This window comes from Elephas maximus, chromosome 18, assembly GCF_024166365.1.
Source record: "Elephas maximus indicus isolate mEleMax1 chromosome 18, mEleMax1 primary haplotype, whole genome shotgun sequence".
In the NCBI taxonomy this organism is placed as follows: domain Eukaryota; kingdom Metazoa; phylum Chordata; class Mammalia; order Proboscidea; family Elephantidae; genus Elephas; species Elephas maximus.
Genome location: NC_064836.1, coordinates 49,548,371 through 49,573,938, shown reverse-complemented (window position 1 = coordinate 49,573,938; position 25,568 = coordinate 49,548,371). Strand labels below are relative to the sequence as shown.

The following is a 25,568-nucleotide window of genomic DNA, read 5'->3' as shown; positions in this document are numbered from 1 at the left end:
AATTTGTAATGAGTTGTTCTAAAGCAATTAAGGGATAGCCACTTTCTTCCACTTCTTATAATTATTTATACTTTAAAAAATAATTTATTAGATGAGTTTGTATTATATTTATTTAAAGGTCTTTATGAAGTAGGCAAGGTAACAGATATGGAGAGTAGTGCTGAGAGGGTGGAATCTACAATTGCAAATTCTTGTTACATTATCAGTGTTTTTTAATAACAATTACAAGTCAATGCCAATTTCTGTTTATTACTATTCAACCCATAACTGAGTGAGATAATGAGATATGCATTTCTCAGAAAATATTGATGTAGAGGTCTAAAAGTGATGGAATGATCTATTATTGCCTTGTCTACAAGCAAGTTTTTTTTTTTTTTTTACATAAATGGCTTTTTTACAAATTTGAAATGTGAATATATTTTATTTTTTTCCCAGTGAGTACACAATACACAATTCTTTGACAATACTAGTAACCAATTTTATGCCAATTTCTTTGCTGATCTAACACCATCAAATGAAACACTTTAAGATTTTGGATGCTGTTTGGTGATGTAACAAACTACAGTAAAAAAAGAAAAATCTATAAAACAATGTATAAAAAAGTCTACCCACGGCCACAAAATCCCTTATCTTGTAACACTTTAAAGTCATAATAAATGATTTTGAAAAATTAATAAGTTGAATTGCATTAAAAAAAAAGTATGGATTCATTTGAAGCACACATTATAGAGAAGCAAAATGAAAGTAACTGCACCTCTAAGATAATGCGGAGAGACATGTTGTTTTACACCAATTCCTTGTCACGTAATTCTATAAGCACAATATACAGAAGCAGATGAGCAAATTAGTGAATGTCATGGTTCTGCATATCTTTAATACTGACACACAGTCACTTTCTAGAGGAGAAGATAAACCACAGTTTAGAACTCATTGGCACTGTTATAATTATATTGCCAATGGACAATTACATAAATTTATGTCATAGAAATTGGGAGGTGTTCCACCAAAGTGCATACAAACTTTCAACTCAAATCCATTGAAAATATATTTAAATACCCAGAGCATTAGACTTTGACATAGAACCTGATTAAATCAAATCCATTTTGTTACCCAAAGCAAGTAAACTTGCAATGTTTTTACTTCCTTTTGGTCTTATAAGATCTTAACTGTTGGCCTTGGTTTTCCTATATTCTCCCTTGAACTGGATTCAAACCTTGTGAAGGAATGAATTGTTTTCATGTCTCCCATACTTCCCTGCCTTACTTTTAAAATGGTGTGGAAAAGATTTGGGGGAGAGGTAGGGTGATTCCACCTGCATACACTATGGTATACCTGAACTTGAGCACTGATACAGCTATTTTCCCAACGGAGCCTTTCCACCCTATGAACGGAGGTGGGTTTGCGCAGTGGATGATAGCAGGGCGGCATTGCCTGTGAGTACAAGGTAAGGTGACAGAGTTCCTTCTCAAGGCTCATGCAGGCCTATGTTTAGACCTGCACAAGAGTGAGCCCAGTGAATTTCCAATCACATTCACTGAATCTGCTACAAAATAAAAAATAGCAGTGGTTCCAATTCACGCTTGTATTCTTCAGCTGACACTCTGATTTACACTGATTGGAAGATTTTTACACGCAGCATGGTGACTGAAGCTTCTGATTTTTGATAGTGTTTGTTCTTGAATTCATTTGAATAGCCATTGTATTTTCTCATGTCCAATATGTAAGTGGGGATGACATTTTAGGTGTAAAATTTGACCGACCAGTCTATTTAGAGACTAGATTTAACAGAAAACACGAACTATTCCAAAAGAACATTTCAAGTAGCCTTCAGGTCTGCACTGACATAAGGTAACTGTAACAGTTAAATTTTATGTACGGAAGCCAATCAAGAAGGGATGCTATTTTGTCCCACATAATCTCACAAGTCACCCACATCCAGGTACTCTATTTTTGAAGACCTGGTTTATTAGTCAACTACAACTTCCAGTTACCAGAGGTCAAAATTAAAGGCTATATATAATGTGTGTGATGAGCTAAACTGTTAGACTAAATTGGGTTGCAGAAGAGAATAATTTCAGGGGGAGGGGGAGGGCACATATGGACAAAACTTCTGAGGAATTTGTTTGCTGTTTAACAGAAAGAGGTGAAATAGGGAAATGCATAAAGAAAAACTTAAATTCTCACACCCTGCAGTTGTGAAGAAGTATGTATGCTGAAACTTCTCACCTTCCCTAGCTTCTTTGTCCCAGAGAAATCAAACTGCATTAAAATTCAGGCACTGATGGTAGACAGTGGATAAAGGGTTTAGTAAATGTGTTTCAGAATTCTTTTTCTCTTTATTGAAGAAATGAACTGCATGGCACCAAAAAGATGTCGGGGCTCATAAAGAACATGGTCCTCTATGCTTGCCTGTGCTGATGCAGTCTCAGGGAATAAAAAAGATGGAAACACATCTACCTGTGTCATCCCTTTGCTGTAACAACATGACATACAATTGGTGACTGAGCTAACAATGCATGAGGTACAAACTGTCATTCAAAGGGGTCCTCTACGTTAGAACTGACGCTAATCATTACACTGGTATTTTTCAAAGTACCAACTACTGAACACATCATAGGAAAAAATGTGAAAAAAGGACAAGGACAGAATTTAAAATCGTGTAGGTAGCACATGGAAAAATGTCACAAGTGGGGATTTTGGGAAGGTTCTCTTCTACTTGATTGACTATACATGTACAGTAGCCAACATCCACTTAAAAATCATTATTTCTTTTGACTATATGTGATTGGTGTTCCAGAACTTCTGGTTCTCAAAGTCGTGAAAAACAAATGAGGCAGGACACTGTTTTTCATGTCCACTTACAAGGTTTGGTTTTATTTAAAAAGTGTATAAACATGCATTTTTTTTTCTTTTTAACTATTATTTTTTTTCAATTTACTCATTCAAAATGGGTCAAAGGTATTTTAGTTGGTAGCCAATTTCTGAGAATATATCATAAAATGTTTATTCCAATAAATCTACTTAGTGTGAACTGAACATACTCTGAGCACTGCTTTTTAAGCACTTACAATTTGGCTCTACATTGGTGGCATAAACTTTGCTTCTTCATCAAAGAGAACATAAAATTGCATATAGATTGCATTATTTTTAAAAAGTCAAGATTTTCAGTGTTGCAACTCTATCCTCTAGTGTGTACTGTACATGTATTAGAAAGATGAAACATGGTTTTACAACAGTGTTTATATTTGGAAGCAGCCTGAGTATGTCCTAAGAATAAATCGCCTCTTTAACAATTTACTAGCTATTCTGGAGTTCATTTTGTTTGTTTCCCTGGGGAACTTCATATTACGTTCTGACTTAATGAGCCGGAGAGATTAAGCATGGCAACCCAGAAACTTCGTTTTTAAAAAGAAAACTGTAATATAAATACAGCTTTTGTGAAACACCTTCATTCCTTTTGTTTATTTTAATCCTCAGATGGGCCAATTACAATGACAGGTAAAGTTGTTCTTTCTTTTCTCTTTTTTAGTCAAGTTTAGTACATCTTTACAACCTGTATATTTTAATGCATATTCAGTCTTAAGACTTCAACTTTCTTCTTTTGACCCTTGTCTTTTTCAATAGTAACAGCCACCTTTCTGCTTTTTTAGTGACTCAGTCCCTGATGTTCCAAGAAGCCTTTCGCCAACGTCACTGTTCCTTTCCATCTTCCTATTTCTACACCCCAACTGAAAACCATCTAACATGATTCGTTACATCCAGCATTACCCAACCTAGCTTACAGTACAGAAACGCTCTTCACATTCAGTCTTTTTCTTCATGTCACGAGGAGTAGAGATTTGTGCTTATCACCAAATAAAATTGCAGTGCAAAAATTTAAACATAAAAGTTACACAATTAAAAGTTAATATATGGCACCACAGCCTATTAATTCACATATAGTACAACAGACCAAGAAGAACAGACAATAATAGGAACAGAGCTAAAAAGAGTGAGCTTGCATAGCAATGCACAAAAGAAATTATCTACAGAGGAAAATTCTTTTCTTCATGGAGGGAGATTTTTGCTTTCTTTCTTTTTTATATACTCCTGACAAGAAAGAGTTAAGGTGGGTGGTGTACTTAAGAGAAGAACACAAGTCAAATATCTGTGGGATATGTGTGGCTGTGTATCTTTACATTGCATTTACAGTACTTTTAATAGTACATAAATAAAGAAATTGTTCATTGCACTGTTTAGTGTCATCACTTCCATGAGTTCAGACCTGATGGTCCTTCAGAGCAGCTTTGCATGTCTCCTCTCAGTTACTCTACAAAGAGATAAAAACAAAGTAATACAGTCAGAAGGAAGTTGGCATGTTAATTAGGTGCTCTTTCATCCTGACCAGTAGGACAAAAAGCAAGGCCACAAGATAATACAGAAAGATCAGGCCACCCCATCAATTTTGTGAGTCCATGATTTTAAGAAATTTTATGGGGCGAGGGAGGGAAAAGGAAATTTTACTTGACTGGAGATGGGAATAGAAAGGAAATGAAACACTTTAAAATTTGGAGATTTAACACCCGAGTTGAGCTTATTTTGCAGTTTCTTGCAAGTCTGTAATTATTGCAAAGTAAAAAGGTAAAGAAAACCCTAAGTGGCCATGAATCAAATTCAAAATTATAAACATATTTTAATAATAATCAGATATAGCAATAGGGGGCAATAATGATAATTTGAATCAATAAAGAACTTTACAATTTTGAAAGTACTTTCACTTTTTGTTACCTCATGAGATACCCAAAACTAGTCTGTGGCATGAACATAATCAAAAAAAAAAAAAAAAAACCCAAACCCATTGCTGTAGACTTGATTCCGACTCATAGCGACCCTGCAGGACACGGTAGAACTGCCCCATAGGGTTTCCAAGGAGCACCTGGTGGATTTGAACTGTCGACCTTTTGGTTAGCAGACATAGCTCTTAACCACTACACTACCAGGGTTTCCATGAACATGACCGTGACGCTGTATTTCAGGTGAGAAAATGGAGACACTGGAAGGTAGCTAACTTTCTCATGTCCCATAATCATTAAGTGGTTGTTGAAAAAATGAGAAATCAGGGCTGTTCTCTATGTAGTGTTTTTAAATTGAATTCAAAGAAGCAGTTGAAAATATTCCGCAAGTATAATTCTGACACTGGGTAGCAGAAGTGATAACTTTCCTAGTGAAATGAACACAAGGAGGTCAATGTTTTTACTGTGACATTTCTTTTTCCCTAGAACCTAGTATTTGATATTTAGAAAGTACAGTGGATATATTGTACTAACTACAAATGCTAGTTCTTTAAGTATTTTTAAAAAATTATTTCTAAGAGATGTTGTTACAGTAAAAATATTAAAAATTGGCTAATATAAAAAATCAACTTTCCTAGGCTGGTCTCCAGATTAAAAAAAAAAAAAAATCAATAAAGAGGAACTAAAATCATCAAAGGGCCGTGAAGTTCCTATTTCTTCACTATGTTCAGTTAAAAGGCAAAGAAAATTACAAAGTGAGTTAAATTTCATTTACATCTTGTAAGTATTGAGTTGCCTAAATTAAAACAGTTTTTACAGTATTGAGTTGCCTAAATTAAAACAGTTTTTACAGTATAAATTGAACATGAAATAGCAGAAATGTGTATATAATTGACCACTGTAAAAAAAGCAATGGTCTCAGTTATGACTGGAAACCCTGGTGGCGTAGTGGTTAAGAGTTCGGGCTGCTAATCAAAACGCCGGCAGTTTGAATCCACCAGGTGCTCCTTGGAAACCCTATGGAGCAGTTCAACTCTGTCCCGTAGGGTTGCTATTGTCGGAATGGACTTTACGGCAATGGGTTTAATGGGTTTAAATTATGACCAAACCTGTTCAAAATTATAATAATTTTTTTTCTCACAGTGGAGCAAATTTACTTTTATTTGGGCTTTATTTATTGCAGCAATATTATTAACCCTATATTCTTTTCAGATCACAACAGCTTTTTACAATGCCCTAAAGCACTTACATAATTCACCTGTAAACTGTCCTTGACTATTTGAGCCCATATATCCTATGTCAAGAAGGTCGCTGGCATTGCGTTGGTGGCCTCCCCTCAATACCTCGGCTTTCCTGGGTCCTGTGGATCCTTTTGAGGAAGCGGTTCCTGATGAGCTGTGACCGCCTGGAGATGGGAAACTGGGCTTGCTATAGGGCACCAAGGCCTCCTCTGAAAAAGAAACACAAAGGGCTGAGTTGAACAGCCACATGGGGCAAACCCCAAACTTAGTTCTTAAATATTAAGCACAGAATGGACCATTTCAAAATTACAGATATGAGGTTTAATACGACCCCGACATTAAAGGAATTTCCATGTGTAAGTAACATGTTCTACAATAGGAATTGAAGCAGGATTAAATTTAAAAAGATCTTGGGATAAGTGCACAATATTGCATATTATTTACAAAATTTAAATTCATTATAAAAGAGAACTGCATACAATGAACCATAGTTTGCTTAACAGAAGCATATCTGAGAACAATTTCTAGGGTTCCATGAGGCTCCAATTTAATTTTCCCTTTAAAATTGGAGGAACTTGGTTTTTGCTTTAGTTTAAATTATGGCAACAGTTTATCAATTTAGATAAAGGACTATAGTATAGTATTAGTACATTAAATAAGTTTCTTAAATTTCTTTTGTTTCTTGGGTTAGAAAAACAGTATCTGAAAGACTGTGTTGCCTTAAAAAAAAAAAAAGAAATGAAACATTTTATGTACCTTCTCTACAAAGGGCTCATGAAGTGTATCACTTAATAATGACTTAATTTGAAACAATTTTTTTTCTTTCTCTCTGTTTTTACTGCCCTCTCTTTCTCTGTGTATGGGGTTATGATTTCTGTGATTAGATAACTGAAAAATGCTGACGGATTTACCAGTTGTCTCCTTAGATAGTCTGTATGACAAAGATCACTAATTTTCTCTTATAGCCTGGATTATTCTGGAAACAATGGTGTAAACTTCCTAAATGTTCCTTTAACCCTAGATATTAAAATTCCCATCCTTTGGTCCTTGCAAAAACTACATTTTCCAAAACATGAGCAACAATTTGTGACAAAATATAATTAGTGAATATGCATGGATAGAGTACATTTCTGCAAAGAATGGATTCCAAATAAATAAATGAATGAATAAGGAAACTCTTTAAAAAGTTTTTTTTTTTTTTTTAATAGTAAATGAATCCTGACCTGCAAAAAGATGGTTCCAAAAAAATGCATTTCTATAAGAGGCTCACCCTTCGTCTCCCAACCCCCCACCCGGTAAAAAATTCAGCCATAAACCATAAAATTTATTTGGTGACATTTCCGGGCAGCTCGACTGTGTAAATAAGAATATTTCCCACTGAAGTATTAACAATCAACCAAAATTAATCAGCTGGAGAAGTGCAGGCCCAGTTGAACCTCTTCTAATGTGAGGATTCTGTGAATAGGCATTAATTTGCAACTTTATTTGTTATTTCAATTAATTCACCTGTTGAACTGAAGTAAGTTCTTTCTAATGACTTATTACTTTAGTTAAAATGAGCAAACCAGTTGAAAACAGAGATTAAACTGACACTAAATATGAAATTTAGATGTGTTATCAGGGAGGGACCAGTCCCCGGAGAAGGATATCATGTTTGGTAAAGTAGAGGGTCAGCGAAAAAGAGGAAGACCCTCAATGAGATGGACTGACACAGTGGCTGCAACACTGGGCTCAAGCCTAGTAATGATCATTAGGATGGCACAGGACTGAGCCACGTTTCATTTTGTTGTACACAGGGTAACTATGAATCAGAACTGACTGGCCGGCAACCAGTAACAACGAAGATGAAATTCAGTGGTCTTAAAACTACTCAATATAAATATCAAAAAGCAAAAAAATTAAAAAACAGTCTCTTGAGCACTATAGATGAATCTTGGAGGTATCTTAGGCTCAAAACACCTCTGAAGAGGTTAACTTGAGGAACAAGCATCAATGGACTCAGCCTTAGGGCATATGCTGGTGAGTTCTGCTGAGGAATTCCAACTTCAGCTAGTGATTCAAGCCAAACGTATTTCAGCCTCCCCTAACCAGCTGCCATTTCTAAATTTTTTAACCAGCTGCCATTTCTAAAACACCTGGTAGGAAAAAAAAAAAAAAAAGATAAAAGTCCACACTTTCTTGGGACTGGGCAGAACACACCTGATCCGACACCTTGTTTGTGTGGGGCTTTCCGTATATCTTCTTGGCGTTCTGTGGAGTTTATCCATTCCTGGGTTTGTCGCTGCCAGTCTAGGGACGTTCTAGCTGGACAATCCAGTGAGCTCTTTGTGTCTTCTAAGTTGGATGCATGTTGTCTCTCCAGAGAGCTTCCTTTTCTCTCTGTTGAGTGTTCCACGTTACCAGCATGCTGACTTGGGCCTATTTGCTGCCTTAAACCCTGACCTGGCGGGGGATCTGGTGGTGGTGGAAGATCTAAAAATTTTGAATAATGTTTAGAATGTACTAAAATTTAATGAAAAAGACAGGTTGTATTTCACGTTGAAGAAAGTCCTTGCCCTCATACAGGTATTGCCCATGCAAAAGAAATTTGGAGGAAGTAAAAGTCAGTCATTTATATCCAAAATGCACACTATTGATCTCTTGGCTGTCTTTTGACCACAGCAACTGAAATAAAAGCAACTAGTTTTATCAAAATCTTATATGTGCAAAGATAGCATTTTCAATTGCACATGAAAGCTAAAGTTTAAGGTGTCAAGGGCCGTTTACAGTTTTCTCATATTTAATCCACTGCCCACGCCCACCCAACCAAAGTAGAAATAAAAACCACTTCATAAATAAGATGACTAGAAATCCTAGCAGCTGTGCTAATGAAGGGCCCTGGGAGGAACCAAAACTCTCCTGCCAATCTCCATAGGAAATGTCGCCCTTGGGAAATTAAGAACTATATGCCGTATCACATGCAGCATATGACTGCCTTTATCCATGTAGGTGACACATTTAGCAACAGTCAAAGGGTTAAGCTAACATTTATTAAATGCAATTAACATTCTGCCTGACAACCAATTCTGGCTGTTCATTTCATGAGTTAACTAATGAGTTACAACTAATATATTATAATCTTCCAATGTATTAATTTTAATAAGTAATAACCAATGTTCAGAGTACTGATTGAATCTGCTTCTTCACGGTGCTAAAGTAGACAATGTATCATGAAAATCTGAGATGTAGTGGAATAGATAATTTTTCAAAAAGCCTCTTTAAATTAAATATCATATCTGCAAAAATTAAAACTTCAATACTCAGCTAAGTTTTCATTTTCCTTTTATTAGCCCTTCAGATCATGATACCTTCAGATTTTGAACACCTTCAATTACGAAATCATCCTCCTCTCATTTACCTTTATGTATTATACTAGGTTTGAAAATTATTTTGTTGAAAGCTGTCCTGTTTATTTTGAAATCTTCTAAAATTCTTTTGGACCATTTTTCTTCTAATTTTTCTTGCATGCTGGTATAGATTTCTTTGTTCTTTCTTAGAGTATGGGTCATTATATAATTGGTTCATAAGTATGAGATATATAATATTTATTTCATTAATAGTGGATACCATAGATAATAAGAAGCACTGGTAGCACGATGGATAAGCACTCAGCTGCTGCTAACTGAAAGTTTGGGAGTTCAAACCCACCCAGCGGCTCTGAGGGAGAGAGATGTGATCTGGTTCTATAAAAACTACAGCCTAGGAAACCCTATGGGGCAGCTCTACTCCATCATTTGGGGTTGCTATGAGTTGAAATCAACCTGATTGCACATGACAACAATAATGACCTTGTAGATGATACAGATAATTATTTCTCATGCCATTTTTGCAAATGTGCTCGTTTCCAATAATATTCTGTGTGTAAAATTTAAAAGGGAAAGGTATAAATTTCTTGTAAACAAAAGACAGCTTTGTTAAGGAAGGGTAAGCTACTCCTTTCAAAGACTTACTTGAGAAGCTTTATACTCAAATTCATGAGTAAAGGGATACGTCCTCCACCGAACTGATACTGTTTACTGAATATTTGCTGTGGGAGTTCCCAACTTGGAGCTGCATTCCCAGTTCTTACATATCTCGTCTCATTAGATATAAATTACTAACTATTCAAGGCAACAGGGTCTCTGGGGGAAAAATAGTTAGAACATTTCTTCCAAAATGTTGAAGGGCTAATCCCATATTGAGATATCTGTCCCTGAATAATCCACCAATATGTTTGGTGTTTTCTTTACATTCAATACTGACTTCCTTCAGTATGTTATTATAATTGCAAATTAATTATTTCTTGAGTATTTGAGGCATTGGACTTAGACGGGGGGAATTATTGTATTCATTTTCAAAATCACATCTCTTGTCATTGATTTTTGAACTCCATCAGAGCAGCCTAATTTTTTAAAATGACAAAATGGTATCTGCTTATACCAGCTAAAATTCTGATTACTGTTTAATTTAAACTGAAAGTATATGGCCACATGATTAAGTAATATCCTTGGAGTTTTCATATTCTAAGAAAGAGCATTACATACACATAGAAAGAAATGAACTGGAAAAAAAGGAGATAGGATTAGGAATTGTTGTGGAAAAAATGAAAGTATGTAATCAAATCCGTTTGCTTAAATTAAATTCATTATTCATTTCTATGTTGATTCATTTCAACTAAATTGATCCCCTAAGGAGTCTCTTACTGGCCTACCGAGGATTTACTAATGTCAGGCACACAACAATCCAATGAGATACACATTGTTATTGTCCTCATTTTTCAGGTAAGAAAAAGGACACACAAAGAGATTAAATATCTCCACCCTATATCTCTCCTCCCATGGACTTGAAACTTTTATAATCAAATCTATATTAGACAATACCACTTAGTTTTTCAGAAAATATCCCAAATTTTATGTATCAAAACTAAGCTCCAGAACTTGCTCTTTCAAATCTGCTTCCTCTCTAATGTTCCTCACCTCAATTAGTAGCAATTCCATTGCACAAGTTGGCTAAAAGTTTGGAGTAATCACGGGCTTCATTGTCAACATCATTGGCAAGTTCTGTTAGCTCTAGCTCCGAACTACCCCCAGAATCTAACCTTTCTCACTCTTCCACTGATTCTTTCTTGATGTGAACCACCATCATTTATTCCCTACATCACTTCTACGACCTCCCAACTGGTCTCCATGCTTCCACCCATGCCCTATTCAGTCTGTTTCAACACAAGAGCTAGAGTGAATTTTTTTTCTTTTTTTGCACGGTGATGATAGCACTACTGTGCCTTAAACACACACACACACACACCTCTCTAGTGGTTTCATATTTAAAGTAAGAGCCAGTGCCTTTAGAGTAGGTTAAAGTTCCTACAAACACTGGCCCTGGATAACCCTTAACTTCATTTTCTAGTACTCCCTTTCTTGCTCCTTCTGTTCCAGTCCTACCGCTTCCTTCGTTCTTCATCAAATAAGTCCCAGGCTTCCATCTGCTGTACTCATTCTTAGAATGACCTTTCCTCAGATGTCACCATTGCTCTTTCCCTTATGCATTTCTTTACTATGGTGTACTGTATACCAGCCACTTTTTATGCCTCTGGAGCTCATAAAACTCAAAAAAAAAAAAAAAAAAAAAAACCCGTTGCTGTGGAGTCAATTCCGACTCATAGCAACCCTATGGGGTAGAGTAAAACTGCCCCACAGGGTTTCCAAGGTGTGGCTGATATTTAATTGCCACCTTTTGGTTAGAAGCCCGTGCTCTTAACCACTGTACCACCAGGGCTTCCTCTTAGATAGTATGTTATTCCAGTTCTAATGCATTCAGCATCAAGGTGGGTCCTTTCTGAAATGTGTGAAGCTCAGCAGACGAACTTGGAGATTCACTGTTGTGTAGGCTGAGCATTCTATTAGGTGATGCTTCCAGGATGTGTTAGTTTTGTAAACCTTTGCCTTTTTTCTCTTATTTCTGTGAGATAAGACTTGCAAGCATGATTATGGCTAGTTGGAGACCCTGGTGGCGTAGTGGTTAAGCACTACAGCTGCTAACCAAAAGGTCGGCAGTTCGAATCAACAAGTGCTCCTTGGAAAAACCCCAGGGGGCAGTTCTACTCTGTCCTATAGGGTCACCATGAGTGGGAAATTCACTTGACGGCAACGGGTTTGGTTTTGGTTTATGTGATAGTTAGGGAACCCTGATGGGTTTGTTTTGGTTTTTCTATGTCATATTTGGAAAACCCGAGGTTCGCCATATAACCTAATGGAAAGACACAATAAACTATCTATTTAGTTCTTACTGGTATGTTGTCATACTACAGATTGGTGGTGCCACAGTGCCACTCGCCTTACTGGTGGCTTGTATTACTAGATTATATATCTCAGAATCAATAGCTCATATAAAAAATTCTGAATTGGCCTTTGAATTAGCATGCCATAACTAGTGAAAATACACAGCATTAAAAATTATTTTTCGAAAATAAAAATTTAAGAACGAAATGGTTGTTTTTTTCCCATCTTTTCCCAAATGCCAAATGCCATCTTGTCGGTGACGCCTTCTCTGAGCATTTTCCTTAAAAGGGAAACAGTTCCTCTACCCCATACTGCTCAACTTTCTTCACTATGAAGTTTTTATGGGCAAGGCACTTATCGTCATCTTGTATATTTTATATTTTCACTCATGTATTTTGGTTGGTCTTATTTATCTTCACACACTAAAATGTAAACTCCAAGAGGGCAGGGAATTTTGTCTGTTTGGTTCCCATTGCTTACTATATGATAAAAAAAAAAAAAATATGATAGGTGCCCAATAAATACTTGAATAAATTGATGAATGAATAAATAAATTAGTTTAAAGGTCAAAAGCTAGCATGTGGTAAAGCTAGGAAAGAGAAACTTTTCTGAATAGGGTATTAGGATCTAGAGTAGCAGGGAGGCAGGCTGGAAGGAGATGACCTAAGGTGGAAATGTTAATGGGAAGAAACCTACTCCCTCGGCCTTCCTTGCTCAGCATTGGTCAATCTACTGCCTCCAAAGGTCACTCTTTGGTTTAAGATGTAAATAGAGTAGAAGATTTGGATTGAGCGGTGCCTGCTTAGGAGAGACTTTAACACAGATTTTTTTTAAGAGTCTTTGAGGCAGAAACTGGCAATTCTGACCAATTCCATTTCCTCTCATTGGAAACAAGGGAAGATTACAGAAGTTTGTTTGATTCCATGTGACTGAGGTCTTTTCAATAAAATATGAGCAGAGTGTATATACAACCACTTGCAGGCCTGATCATAAAAGCTCCAAGTGATCACTCCTGTTCTCTTTTCCCCTCACTCAGAAATGATAATGTCTCATCTTCAAAATGACAGTGTCCAATATGAAAGATGCCTACATCCTTCTGTTACTGCTTAGAGGAGAGTCACCTGACCTTTACTGTGCTAAGCTGCTGACAGAGGTTTTTTAAGTATGGCAGCTGGTGATAATTACCCTCATATGCCCATAAAATACTACTGTAAAATCTAACGTACAAAAGTTAGGGTGTAAAATGTCTATACACTAAGTGCTACTGAAGATCGCTCTTCCTAAAAGGAAAAATCCATATGTACAAATGTTGTGAAATTATTTCCGATGCATGGATTCATACCATGTACATGTTATGGCATACACATGTGCTGTAAAATAAAAATATGCTTCATGATAATCTGTACAGCAACGTGAGAAATAAATGCCCTTGTATCATAATTAAAATGTCTTTGGATCAAATACTTGGGAAGACATGTGAGCTGAAATTTCTTTGCAATATCATTACTTCTAAGAATACATTTACTGATAACATATTCCATAACCTGCTAAGGAATGCTAGCAAATTTTGAAATTAAGAGCTCTTTTTTTTTTTAGAAAAATAGGTAATATATCAGTCATGCTTTAAATGAGGTAGCTTGCTTTAACCAGACTTTATGAAAAAGCTTTCAAGAAAAATATTCTAGGAAGAAGGAAATAAATTTTCCATTTTGTTGATTTGTATTTTATATCTTCCACATATTCTGGATATAGTCTTCAAACATCTCTTAAAAACTGCAGAGAAACATACTGGATTTTTCTCTTTCTAAAACATTCAGAGCAGGGAAATTACATAAAATTATTAATGCTTTGATTTACAATGAGCACATTGCTGTGCACAGTTGTTTTCTCTACAGAGAATAAGATCAACACTACATATTGCTTAATTGCTCAACTTATCTTCAGAACATCTCAGACAGAAATGTAGTTGTGAGCATTTTTGCTGACCAAGGATATCCATTTATAGTGAATCAAAAAATCTGTATCTTTACCCACATATTCCAAACATTTCCAATAAAAACAAATAAGGAAAGATAAGTAAACATAAAAGCTTTAAGAACTAGTTATGTTTGGCTTTTTAATCCTTTTTAGCATAAGATGGCAAAAGTCAGCACCAAGATGGCTGCCAGACAGACTAAGAAAGACCAATAAAACCAATAAAGAATCGACTTCCTTCTTTTCCAGCTCAGTCTCATTCTGTTCTATATTGATACATCTTAGACTGAAATGAGTGCTCAGGACTAGGTCATAGTTTCTCTAGTTTCAATTAGATTTACCTGTAGAGCTTTGAAAAAATACCCACAACTGGTTTGTACCCCTGAACAATTAAATCAGAATCTGCAGGGTATATTTAAGAGCTCCCCAGATGACCTAATGTGCAGGTTGTCTAGATGAGTCCTGTTGATGTTTAGTAGAACTATCTCAGAATAAAGTTTGTGCGCTTGTAGGGATAGTGCTGAGAAGGAGGAAAAAATTTGCCTTTGGGCCTGACATTATACTAAGTACTTTAAATATCTTGTCTTACATATTCTTTAGAATAAAATTACAAGATACATATTTTTATTCATATTTTAACAGTGGGAAAAATTAAACTGACTGTATGGGAACTAGATCCTGCTGGTAGGGCTCATAAACTATTCATGACTGAACAAGACTGTCTTCCAGTAATATTGTGTTCCCCGAAACTAGCAGTGTTTAAACAAATACTCAATGACTGATAGTATAAATAAATAAGGGGGTTGGACTGGACCAAAATACTATGGCCTGTGGGCCAAATTTGGCTTGCCACCTGTTCTGTAAATCAAGTGTTAATAGAAATTAATTACTCCACAGGTATTCACTGATGTGTCATCTATAAGAGTACTTAAGCTACAATGATAGAGGGAAGTAGCTGTGAATGAGACCTAGTAGATTGCAAAGCCAAAAATAAAATCTGGATTTTACAGAAAAACTTTCCTGACCCCTCAAATAGATGGTCTGCAGCATGCTATTAGCTTTGAAATTCATGAAACTAAAACATTACTAAATCACTTTAAGTTCTTTTCCAAAAGTGCAACGCTATCTAAAATATCTTAATTAAATATCATAAATGTTCCAAAAAGATGACAAATGCACATGCTGCTTATGTTTTCTTTCCTTATCTTAAGGTAGAACGTTCACTGAAAAGCATTAATAGAAAATGCTGGAATGGCAAAAACTTCAACTTTGAAAAACGGTGTGGCATGACTTCTCGGGGCATGGCAATATAGAAATAATTTCAGAGTGCTAATTAAAAGGGTGTTTCATTTAAACAAGTTGATATTGCCGGGTTTTTTGCCTTGTTCTACCACAGCTGAAGGTACTGGGTGGTTGGGTTTACTATAGCTGCACTAATCTAAGCTAAATGACTGCACAGAGAATATGTCTTAAGTGAGGAGACAAAAGGGGAGGAGGCACACTTACCATCTGTCATTCCTTCCCTTCGATGAGGCAATGCTGGTTGTTGGTCCATTCGCCCCCCCTTGTGTTTTTTCGTGGGCCTAGGCCTCTGGCTTTGACTCAGGGCTGCGCTGGTGTTACTGTCAGTAGAAAATGGGCTGGTTGGTCGAGGTCTTTGAGAGGAGGTAAAAGCTTTGCCTGAAAAAACAACAACAACAGAAAGGGAATGGGGGAGAGAGAATGTTACAAAGTACTGATTCTGTCTTTCTTGTATTTCAGCTCTTACTGACTTATCTCTCTGCCTGGATAAACTCTTGGAGATACCAATACTGGTGCATCTTTACAGCTAAATCATGTTCTGCCCCATTAATGGAGTCGGAACTGACTTGACGGCACGTAACAACAACGTTTTTAATAAACAAACAACACCCCCACCAAACAAATCAACAAAAGCAAATCTACCAACCAAAACTTGGTATTTTTTAAATACATTGTTATTTAACCTTGATTTGCTTAGTGCAAATTCATGTAGTTTTTCTGTCTTAAAATTAAAGAAGCTTTTGTTGAGATGAATTGTGTACTGTTTTATTTGTTTAATCAAAGTTCACCCTTGGAATCTTAAAGTGTCTTTATATCTCTGAGCATAGAAAAAAAACGCCCTGTAGTAATTACATTTGAAAGTTTACATGAAGGGTCTGCTCAGACATATACATTAAATTGACCTTACCACCCACACACAGACAGGATGAATTCTAACGTTTTTAGCAGAAACTCAGTGTATCGGATAGATAGCTGATTAAAAATCACCTTATATATCCAAGTGCAATGGGTGTTTTCTGATGAATAGTATTGTGTCTGAGCAGACTTCAAATTGTCATTGAAAAATGAAATGTGCTATGTCCTTTTCTTTTGGTTCAGGGTACGTATGCCAGGAAATTTATTCTGGGAAAAGGTTAGGTAATAAATTTCAACAACTTATGATTCTGATACTGTGTATATTATGGTGAGAGAGCCCTGGTTTATGTGCATGTACTTATTCTCTTGTGAATGTATTCATTTCATACAAAATTATTGTGTATTATTAGCTAATAGTATACATGCAAGAAATGCACTTATGCCTTCTAATTTATTAGTTTCCTTGCACTTTCTCACTGCTTTCCTTATAGCTCTGCAACAAAAAGCACTCAGGCAACAAAAAGTTTCTGACTTATGGCTTATAAAGCAAGAACATTCGAATAACTGTTACATTACAACGTATTTTAGTTTGGATGCCATATGAAAAATAAACCTCTGCAATGATTGGAAAATCTTTATTTCCTTTGATGGTGCCTAATGCATGCTCAAAAGAAATATTGATGGTATAATTCAAAGGAAATTTTCAAGATGTCCTTTGTTTTTTTTTACAACTTGAGAGTTTAGAGAAGGGTCAAAATCATGTCTTTGGTTTTTACCATTATTGAACTTAATTATTTGAAGGCTATTATGATTTCAAAAATCGGATGAATATTTCATTAGTTTGTTTCTTCAGGTAGCTCAGTTTAATTCACATATTAGCACCTTCTTATATGTGCATGTATGTAAACATACTCAGATAAAAGCATGCATCACGCTAAAGTTATTTTGTTTCAGTAAAATGAACGATTACAAATTCCTGATTTATTATTAGAGCAAATCCCACATTTCTTTCTTGTGGCATGAGTGGGCACATGAAAAAAGACATAATTGATCTTTTACTCATTATTATTTATTTCTCCCGGAAACCAAAATTAGGTATTCCAAAGAGCAATACACACATAGTCATCATTTTGTTCAACTTGCAAATGCAGTGGGTGTATTTTTAATTAGCATCCTTCCAAACAAATAATAAATTATTGGATTAAAATCTTAAGAGTCAAACAATTAATAAAACCATCAGCCATTTGATCTGTTAGACTGACAGCCTTAGACCCATTCACCCCATGCTGAGAAAGCCTTCCCAGAAAGTGCATTTGCAGAAAGAAAGAAAGAGATGGGGCAAAGGAACGTAATGGAGGCAAAAGCTGAATAATTTTCATCATTGGGTGCATTATTGATTGTGTGAGGGTTTTGCAAAGTGTGAGTTATTGAAAATTTAGTGGCAAACTTAGCTGCTTTGCTGTAATATAAAAAGGAAGCATATTCCAATTAATCAGCAGAACCATGAAGAGAAAGGGAAATACAGGATGAAAGGTGGTCAGAAGAGCCTATTCTTGGCTCTGCAAAACTAGCCATCAGAAGACAGTTGTGGTAACTGGGCATCCACTTGTGTTCATGCATGTTAAAGAGAGCCCTGCAGTCAGACTCGCTGAGGAGAAGGAACAGGAGAAAAACAGCTTAGTGTCCAAAGGACGAGAGTGACTCATGCAAAAAGTGTTGACTTGGAATCTACCAACCTGTTCTTGTAAGGCTGGTTCCATCCAGCCTAAAACCAGCTTTATCTGCTGCTGCCACCAGTGCTTGTGCAAAGCTGCCGCTGGCAAAGATGGAGCCATCTGAGGAGCTACCTACACTAGATCTATGACTAGAAACGTTACGATCCTCATCAGATGCAGAGCCCCATCCATTTACCATTGAACCTAGAAACAAATGTATCGTCTAGTGAGTTGTATAGATTGGATACCTTATCTGCTCGTACACACTATACTAATGAGCAAGTAGCTACCTCAGCTCCTCACTTCTTCCTTGAGGTAAACGCGGTTTCATTATCACTTCCTCAGCCACATGCAAGCATCACCCATGTTTTGAACATTCTTAGGGCAGAAGACTGAGGCTCATTTAAAACCTGGATCTAGTTGTAGCACATTATCAAAACCTGTTCCATATGGGTCAATTTTTACATTTTAAAAATTATTACATGATAATTTTCCAGAATAAGAATTGCTATGTACATTTTAAGTTCCTACAACTCACAGAGAGAAACACTCTTTCCTTGAAACAAACTATGGTGTATTTAAAGTGAATTTATCAAGAACTCAGTTAAAGAAACAGTGTGAATATATTTTGTATTGAACGCACATTCCAATGGTAACCTGCCTGAAATATACATTTGTATACTGTACAAGGGCTAGAGCTATTTCAAGATTTTAAAAATAAAACTTAATGACTCAGGAACAGAGAAAATTCATAAGCAAAAAACAATGTAGAAACAATACCAAAACAAATCACAGAACATAAGAAAACCATGTATCTTTTTTCCAAGCCCAATACGCTGTCTTTATTTTTATTATTTTAAGAATGCCAGCTTTCTCTTTAATGCGACCCTTTATTAGATATTTTGAGGAACATCACCAGAATTAATACAGATTTTTCCGCAACATTCAACAGCACAATCAAGGAAAAGAAACACAGCTTTATATGGAAAAAAAAAAAAGAAAGAGCTGTAAAATGTGAAGATACTGAGAAATAACTTTTAAATTTACGACAAGTCATTTACAAGCATATATTTTTTCTTAGATAAAAGCACAGTAGGAATTTAACCTTACTTAATAAAATTAATTCTGCAATATTTATTTAAGTTTATAAACCATTAATTCATGACACAATAAACTACTAAATGTTCTTGTGCTATTTTTTTAAAGAGGAGCAAAAAAGTATTTATAAAAAAGCTAATTTAAGATTTCTAAATAGATCAATTATTCACATGAAAGAGGTTAAATTCAAGTGCTACAGATTATTTCCTTTTTTCTCCAATATTTAAGAGAAAATGGTACAGTTAACAGTGCTGCAGTGATATAGTATCTGTAATTTTAGTCAAGGTGCCAGGGTACAATAACACTGGTTCACGCACTTTCAAGACAGAGAAAACAGAAACCGAAGGGGTTAGAAGGATATAAGAAGTTAAAAGGGTGTTAAGTGTAGCAGAGAAAGATAGAGTTTTGATTCTATTTGCCAAAAGCACAGAGACACACTTTTTACTTTCCAAACAAATTCCCTTGACACAGACCACTGCAAGGAAGCCAAGATAACACCAGCAACTGAGCCTCCTCTGAGAGAACTATTTCTGAGTTAATAATCACTAGTCAAGGACCAACAGCCCAAAATGAAAGGAGAAATGATGCAATAGGCTTTGCAATATAATGCTACAGAAGATAAGAAAAAAATCAAAGGGATGCAGTGAGTGGTCACAAAAGAACATGAAATCCTAGAACTGAGAGCTGTTCTGAAATATTTGAAAGCTCAGTCCCAAGCCCTCCCATGGGCTATCCTCTGTAGTTCCAAATGTCTGCTAAACATCTACAAATACGTCCTTGGCAGCTATCTCAAACCCTTATTCTTCATCTCCAATTCTATCCCCAAGCTCCTTCTCCCAGATTTCCTTCTAGTCCCTCCTATCTTCCTTATTGTCATCTAAATTCTCTTTCTGAAACAGCTATCAAATAATTTTGTTCCTCTGTTGCAGTTTTGTTCCTTGCCTTACCCAGTTCTCCAATGCCACATCCAAACTGAGAATTAGGTTTTGGATCCTTCAGTATCTAGCTCCGACCTACCTTTCCAGCATCAACCCCTTGTAGGCCCAAGCAGTCCCCTAACCTGACCTGCACAATATCATTTCATGCTCCTTAGACACACCTCTGAATTGCTACAACTCTACTGACCATTGTAAACTTTAAAGTCTAAATCAAATACCTTCCTCTTTATCACCTTTAGGGATATTATAAAAATATATTTTTATAATAGACATTCATAATTCATTTATTGTATTAAATGTCTTCAACATTTTCATTATTCACTGTAAATTTTGAGATTCTATTTTATAAGCAATTTCCTAGGAATCACCCAATTTTTAGTTACAGAAAGAATATCTTCATAGGAATTCCTAGACACAAATTTTAAATAATCTTACGTTAGCTAACTCTTGTTGATTATTTGGACAATGGGGAAAGCAGTGATGTCATCATCCAAAAGAAGAAAGTAAATAATTTACATGGATCTTGGTTACAGTTTGATATAACTTAATACTGGTATTTATCAATATTTTATACAAATTAATAAAGTTACATTTTGAAGATTGATTAAAAAATAGTGACTTTATTATTTTTACTTCTGCATTTTGCTTACACATCTTAACTCACTTAGACAATTTGTTTTTTTTAAGTCTCCCTTGTCCACTATAGTTGGCTGAGAAATATCTGAGTCTGTTCTCTCTGTGTAAGCCTGATAGCTGTGTGATTCCAGCCTGAGCATCTAGTAAGTTGACGAATCCAGACTCTGAGCCTACCAGCTTAGGACAAAATGCTGCACCACAGCAGTGTCACTAAAGAGACGTCATCCTGTGAGGTTAGAGAGTTAGAGTTTTGAAAACCACCCCTGTTCATCCAAGTCATTCATATGAGAATTTCCAAACAAGAATTTGCAATTTCTTCAACAGATCATAGAGGAGCTCTTGAGCTGTGCAAACAGATAATGTGCTAACTAGGCTGCTAACTAGAAGGTGGGAGGTTTAAGTCTACCCAGACGTGCCTCGGAAGAAAGGCCTGGTGATCTACTTCTGAACGATCAGCCACTGAAAACTCTGCAGAGCAGGATTTTACTCTGAACTCACCTAGGTCACCCTGAGTCAACTCCATGGCAACTGGTTTTAAACAAGTCATCTACTTTTCTGCATTTGTACTTTCCTCTTTTTCCCAGCTTTTAATGCTCCTTGCCAGGCCCCAGAAATCCCATTAATCCATCAACTTTTCCCTAACAATTTTTTCCCTTCTCTGTGAAGAAATAGTGGCATGGAAGACAGAGCTGCAAGAGGGTATTGGTCAATACAGAAAGACCACCAGCTACTCTTTCTTTTTCATTCTCTATGACAGCAAGTAGACCAGATAGGTGACTTCAGAGTTGAAGAGATGTGTGTCATTGAGGTTGGGCATGGTGGACAAGTGGAATTCTAATCACTGAAGATTAAAGGGAGAAAAACTTGATGTTAGTGTCACTGCGTTGGCCTTCAAGATGGAATATAAACAGGAGAAAATACATTTTCTCTCCTTGTCTTTCTGTCTTTATCTTTGACGCCTTCTCCTCTTTTTTGGGGTATGAGATATAATAAGTATATTTGTGGGAAATATTTTTAAAGATACTTGGCGATGCTCCATGAATAAAAAGTGTAGAACATATATTACACTTTACTCTTCCTCCATGCTGCTATATTCTTCATATTTATTTAACTGTTATTGATTTCACCTCTATGGCTACCATTCTTTCTCTCCCTTTAGATTTAAGCATCAAGAATGATCATGAAAAAGACCAGGCTTACTGGTCTGACAGAGACTGGAGGAACCTCCAAGACTATGGCCCCCAGATGCTCTGCTAACCCAGGAACTGAAACCACTCCCAAAGCCCACTTTTCAGACAAAGCTTAGACAGGCCCATAAAACAAAAAGTCATACGTATGAGGAACGTGTTTCTTAGTTCAGTCAAATATATGACACCAAATGGGCAGCTCCTGTCCAAAAGTAGGAGAAGGCAGGAAGGGACAGGAACTGGATGAGCGGACAGAGGGAACTCGGGGTGGAAAGGGGGAGAGTGCCGTCACATTGTGGGGACTGCAACCAAAGTCACAGAGCAATACGTGTATAAATTTTTGAATGAAAAATTAACTTGAGCTGTTAAGTTCCACCAAAAGCACAATGAAACAACAACAACAAAAAAGATCTGAAGACAAAAATTGGAAGAAAAGATATTGATTCTTATAGTAAAATTAAGCAATTTTTGTGATAATTGGGTTTCTTTCAGCAATGTACGTATAAACAGGAAAACTGAATCGAACACCAGGTAAAAACAGCTCAGCTAGAGAGTCTTTGCAAATTACAAGCAATCCATACCAATTTGACACTTTATAGCCCGGACATAATCAATACATATTTAAACATTTAATGAAAAATGAATTTGTGTCACATAACCAAATTTATTTGTATTTGCATTTTCAATCTTTCCAAATTTCTCAGGTTTAAATTTGCTGAAAGGCCAAAAACATCTCAATTTTATTCAGGCTGCTAAAGAAGAAATGCATACAGGACATAAAATTGTTGCGCAAATGTTATTGAGCAGTAAAATACCATGATAAAGTGGCATCTTGCTGTGTCTCTACTACATCTTCGGCACTAACATTAATTTATGATCAGTCATCAATTCATTTCCATGTCGATGTATGCTAAAGCCTTTCTTGCTGATAAATGCTTATCCTTAGATCCATTAAGCTAAAGTCTGTGCTTTATAACATGACCCTGCTAATTGTTGCATTACCATTTTTATGAGATACAAAAACTAGCTCCGCAGCCCCTATTTTTTCAGCCAATATTTAAGCCAGGAACTCTTCTTATTAAGTGCAAACTGTCTATTTGCTAAGTAAAATCTTCAACTCTAAGTGTCTTTGGACAAATCAATCTAAGTATTGACCACTGTCTAGGTGTGGAAGCCATGTCAAATCTATATAAGTCCTTATTGCATTGAAACATATTGAATAAGCAACAATTTCACCCATGCTCCTCAGACAGAAAGGAATATGTGTTATATATGCAAAGCAAAATAAACAATAATAAAAAAAAAGTCTTCCTTGGGACAAATGCTACCTGCTAACTTATTTTTCTCAGAGAAAAACTGCATATATAAGATTTTTCTCTCATCATTTAAATTTTGAAGTATGTTTCATTTGTTTTTAAATACATCCACGCTGTTGAGGTCATGTAAGAAATCGATTTAATTACTTTTCGCATTATCTCTGAAATTTTCCGTAACACGTAGTATTTTCCATAAGCTTTTGCAGTAGAAACAAGACTTCGGGTCATACTTATTAGTGGCTGTGTGGTCCAGTCAGATGATGCGACTGCAAGGTTTTATTGTTTTTGTACTGATCTGGTGTGGGAGTTTCAGTAAAAACCTCCGAAGACATAAAATACAGAAAATATAGAGCCACAATTTCCTTTCAGCCATGGTATTTATGTGGGGTCTAGCAGTCAAGGAAACTTTTATTCGTTTCACTTAACAGCACTTACTTTTTGTGATCAGTGAGGCAGTTAGAATCTTGGCTACAGGCTCAGGACATTTTCCTCCTGCCCTCTCTCTTATTGCCTGTTGTTTCTTTTTTTCCTATGATGGTGTCATTAAATTCAGGAAACACTTACCCTTGACTCCCACCATGGAAGCTAGAGAAAGACATATTGAAGGCACTCCCCCTTGCTCCCCAAACACTGTAGGTTTGGCACTTGGGAAGAGAAGTACTACGTCTATTCCAAAAGACTGAAAAGTCCTTTATTTTTACTTTCTAGCCAAAAAACAGAGTGTGATGTGCTATAATCAGGACATTTTGTACTTTATTACAGCCAAATATGTATAAATTATGAGTTTAAAATAAAAAATTATAAAGATGAGATCCCTACAATAAGGACTGAAAGAGGTGAATTTTGTTAGAATGGGTCATGATAACCAAATACGGAACTTAAATATGAGAAAAACACAAAATAATAATTACTTTAAAAAAATTAGGGTTTTGATTTTCAATAATAGGGTAAGGGCTAACATATCCAGAGATAAAATTATATGCTGTATTTGTATAAATACATACTAATTCATACACATAATATATGCCTCAGATAGATGACCTTGAAAAAGGCATGAAACCCCTTTGTGACTCAATGACTTTATAAAATGAGACTAATTCTAGCACTGGGAAGATTAAAGGAGTTAAATATATGTTAAGACTTTAGAGCAAGGGTGGAAAACCCTTTTTTTTTTTTTTGGAAGTGCTAGATACTAAATGATTTAGACTTCGTGGTCTTTGTCATTTATTCTTCTTTATTTTTGCTACTTTGTTTCTTTTTTTTAAAACTCTTTAAAAAATGTAAAAACCATTCTTAGATCATTTGGCTGTAAAAAAAACAGACCACTGCTTATAAGAAGGCCTTGTACTTGCTAAGTCCCGGATAAATGCTTGTTATTACTATTGAATCTAAATTCATAGCCGAGTAATTGGAAGTAATAGGCATCAAATAAATAGCTTTTTTTGGGAAGAAATGCAGTCTTGAGGTGGTTTGAAGAGTTAATGTGCATGGCTGCTAAATGAAAGGCTGGAGGTTTGAGTCTACCCAGAGGTGCCTCAGAAGAAGGACACAGTGATCTACTTCCAAAAAATCTGCAGTTGAAAACCCTATAAAGCACACTTCTACTCTGACACACATGGGATCGCCATGAGTAGAAACCAAACAGATGGCCGGTGGAACTGCTGGGAAAAAATAATTATAACATCCACGCAAATATGTCTTTTCCATTACTGAGATCATGGGCTATGGGGCTACTGATATTTTTCTCTTTCGTTGGGCCTTTTCATTCATGAATTATCATTTAGAAATTTCAGAAGTCCCTCACAAATTGCTTAGCTATTATAAAAATAATTGGAGTTAATGTGTGTGTACGCGTTTTTCCACAAAGATGGATTCTGTACCTTGTTAACTGATGATATTCCCCAATGTGGCAGCTGTTGTAGTGCAAATAGCCAAAACGAACAAACAAAAATCCTACATAATTGTATATACAAGCTTATTAGCCCATTTTGGTGTTATCATTGGACTATCATTCTGATTGGCTTTAGAGTTTCTGGGGATTGAACATAACTGCAATTCTATCTAAGAGAAATGGTCATTCGTTTTATGAAAATGAAAATAGCTATCTGGGAATTTCAGGTGAAAATAATGAATATTTACTCAAACTATAAACAAATTAGGAACGCAAAGTAATTTATGGTAAGATCAGCATGCTTTGTGTGGGCACTTACTATCTTAAAAAATAAAAAGCCAATGAAA

At 35.9% G+C, this 25,568-nt stretch overlaps 1 protein-coding gene across 14 annotated transcripts in view; it reads right to left on the bottom strand.

Moving 5' to 3' along the window:
* Positions 1-437: 437 nt before the first annotated feature.
* The window catches only part of ROBO2 (roundabout guidance receptor 2), a 652,610-nt gene continuing 627,479 nt past the window's right edge, over positions 438-25,568 (bottom strand). For 3 of the 14 annotated variants that reach the window (XM_049858165.1, XM_049858167.1, XM_049858168.1), the window contains 5 exons: positions 18,177-18,359; positions 15,790-15,963; positions 8,213-8,485; positions 6,022-6,222; positions 438-4,309 (listed from right to left, as the gene is read on the bottom strand). In XM_049858165.1, coding sequence (XP_049714122.1) covers positions 4,308-4,309; positions 6,022-6,222; positions 8,213-8,485; positions 15,790-15,963; positions 18,177-18,359 — 833 coding nt within the window. In that variant the 3' untranslated portion in view covers positions 438-4,307. The remainder of the gene's footprint in view (positions 4,310-6,021; positions 6,223-8,212; positions 8,486-15,789; positions 15,964-18,176; positions 18,360-25,568) is intronic. The other 11 variants (XM_049858171.1, XM_049858172.1, XM_049858173.1 and 8 more) reach the window with 6 other exon arrangements.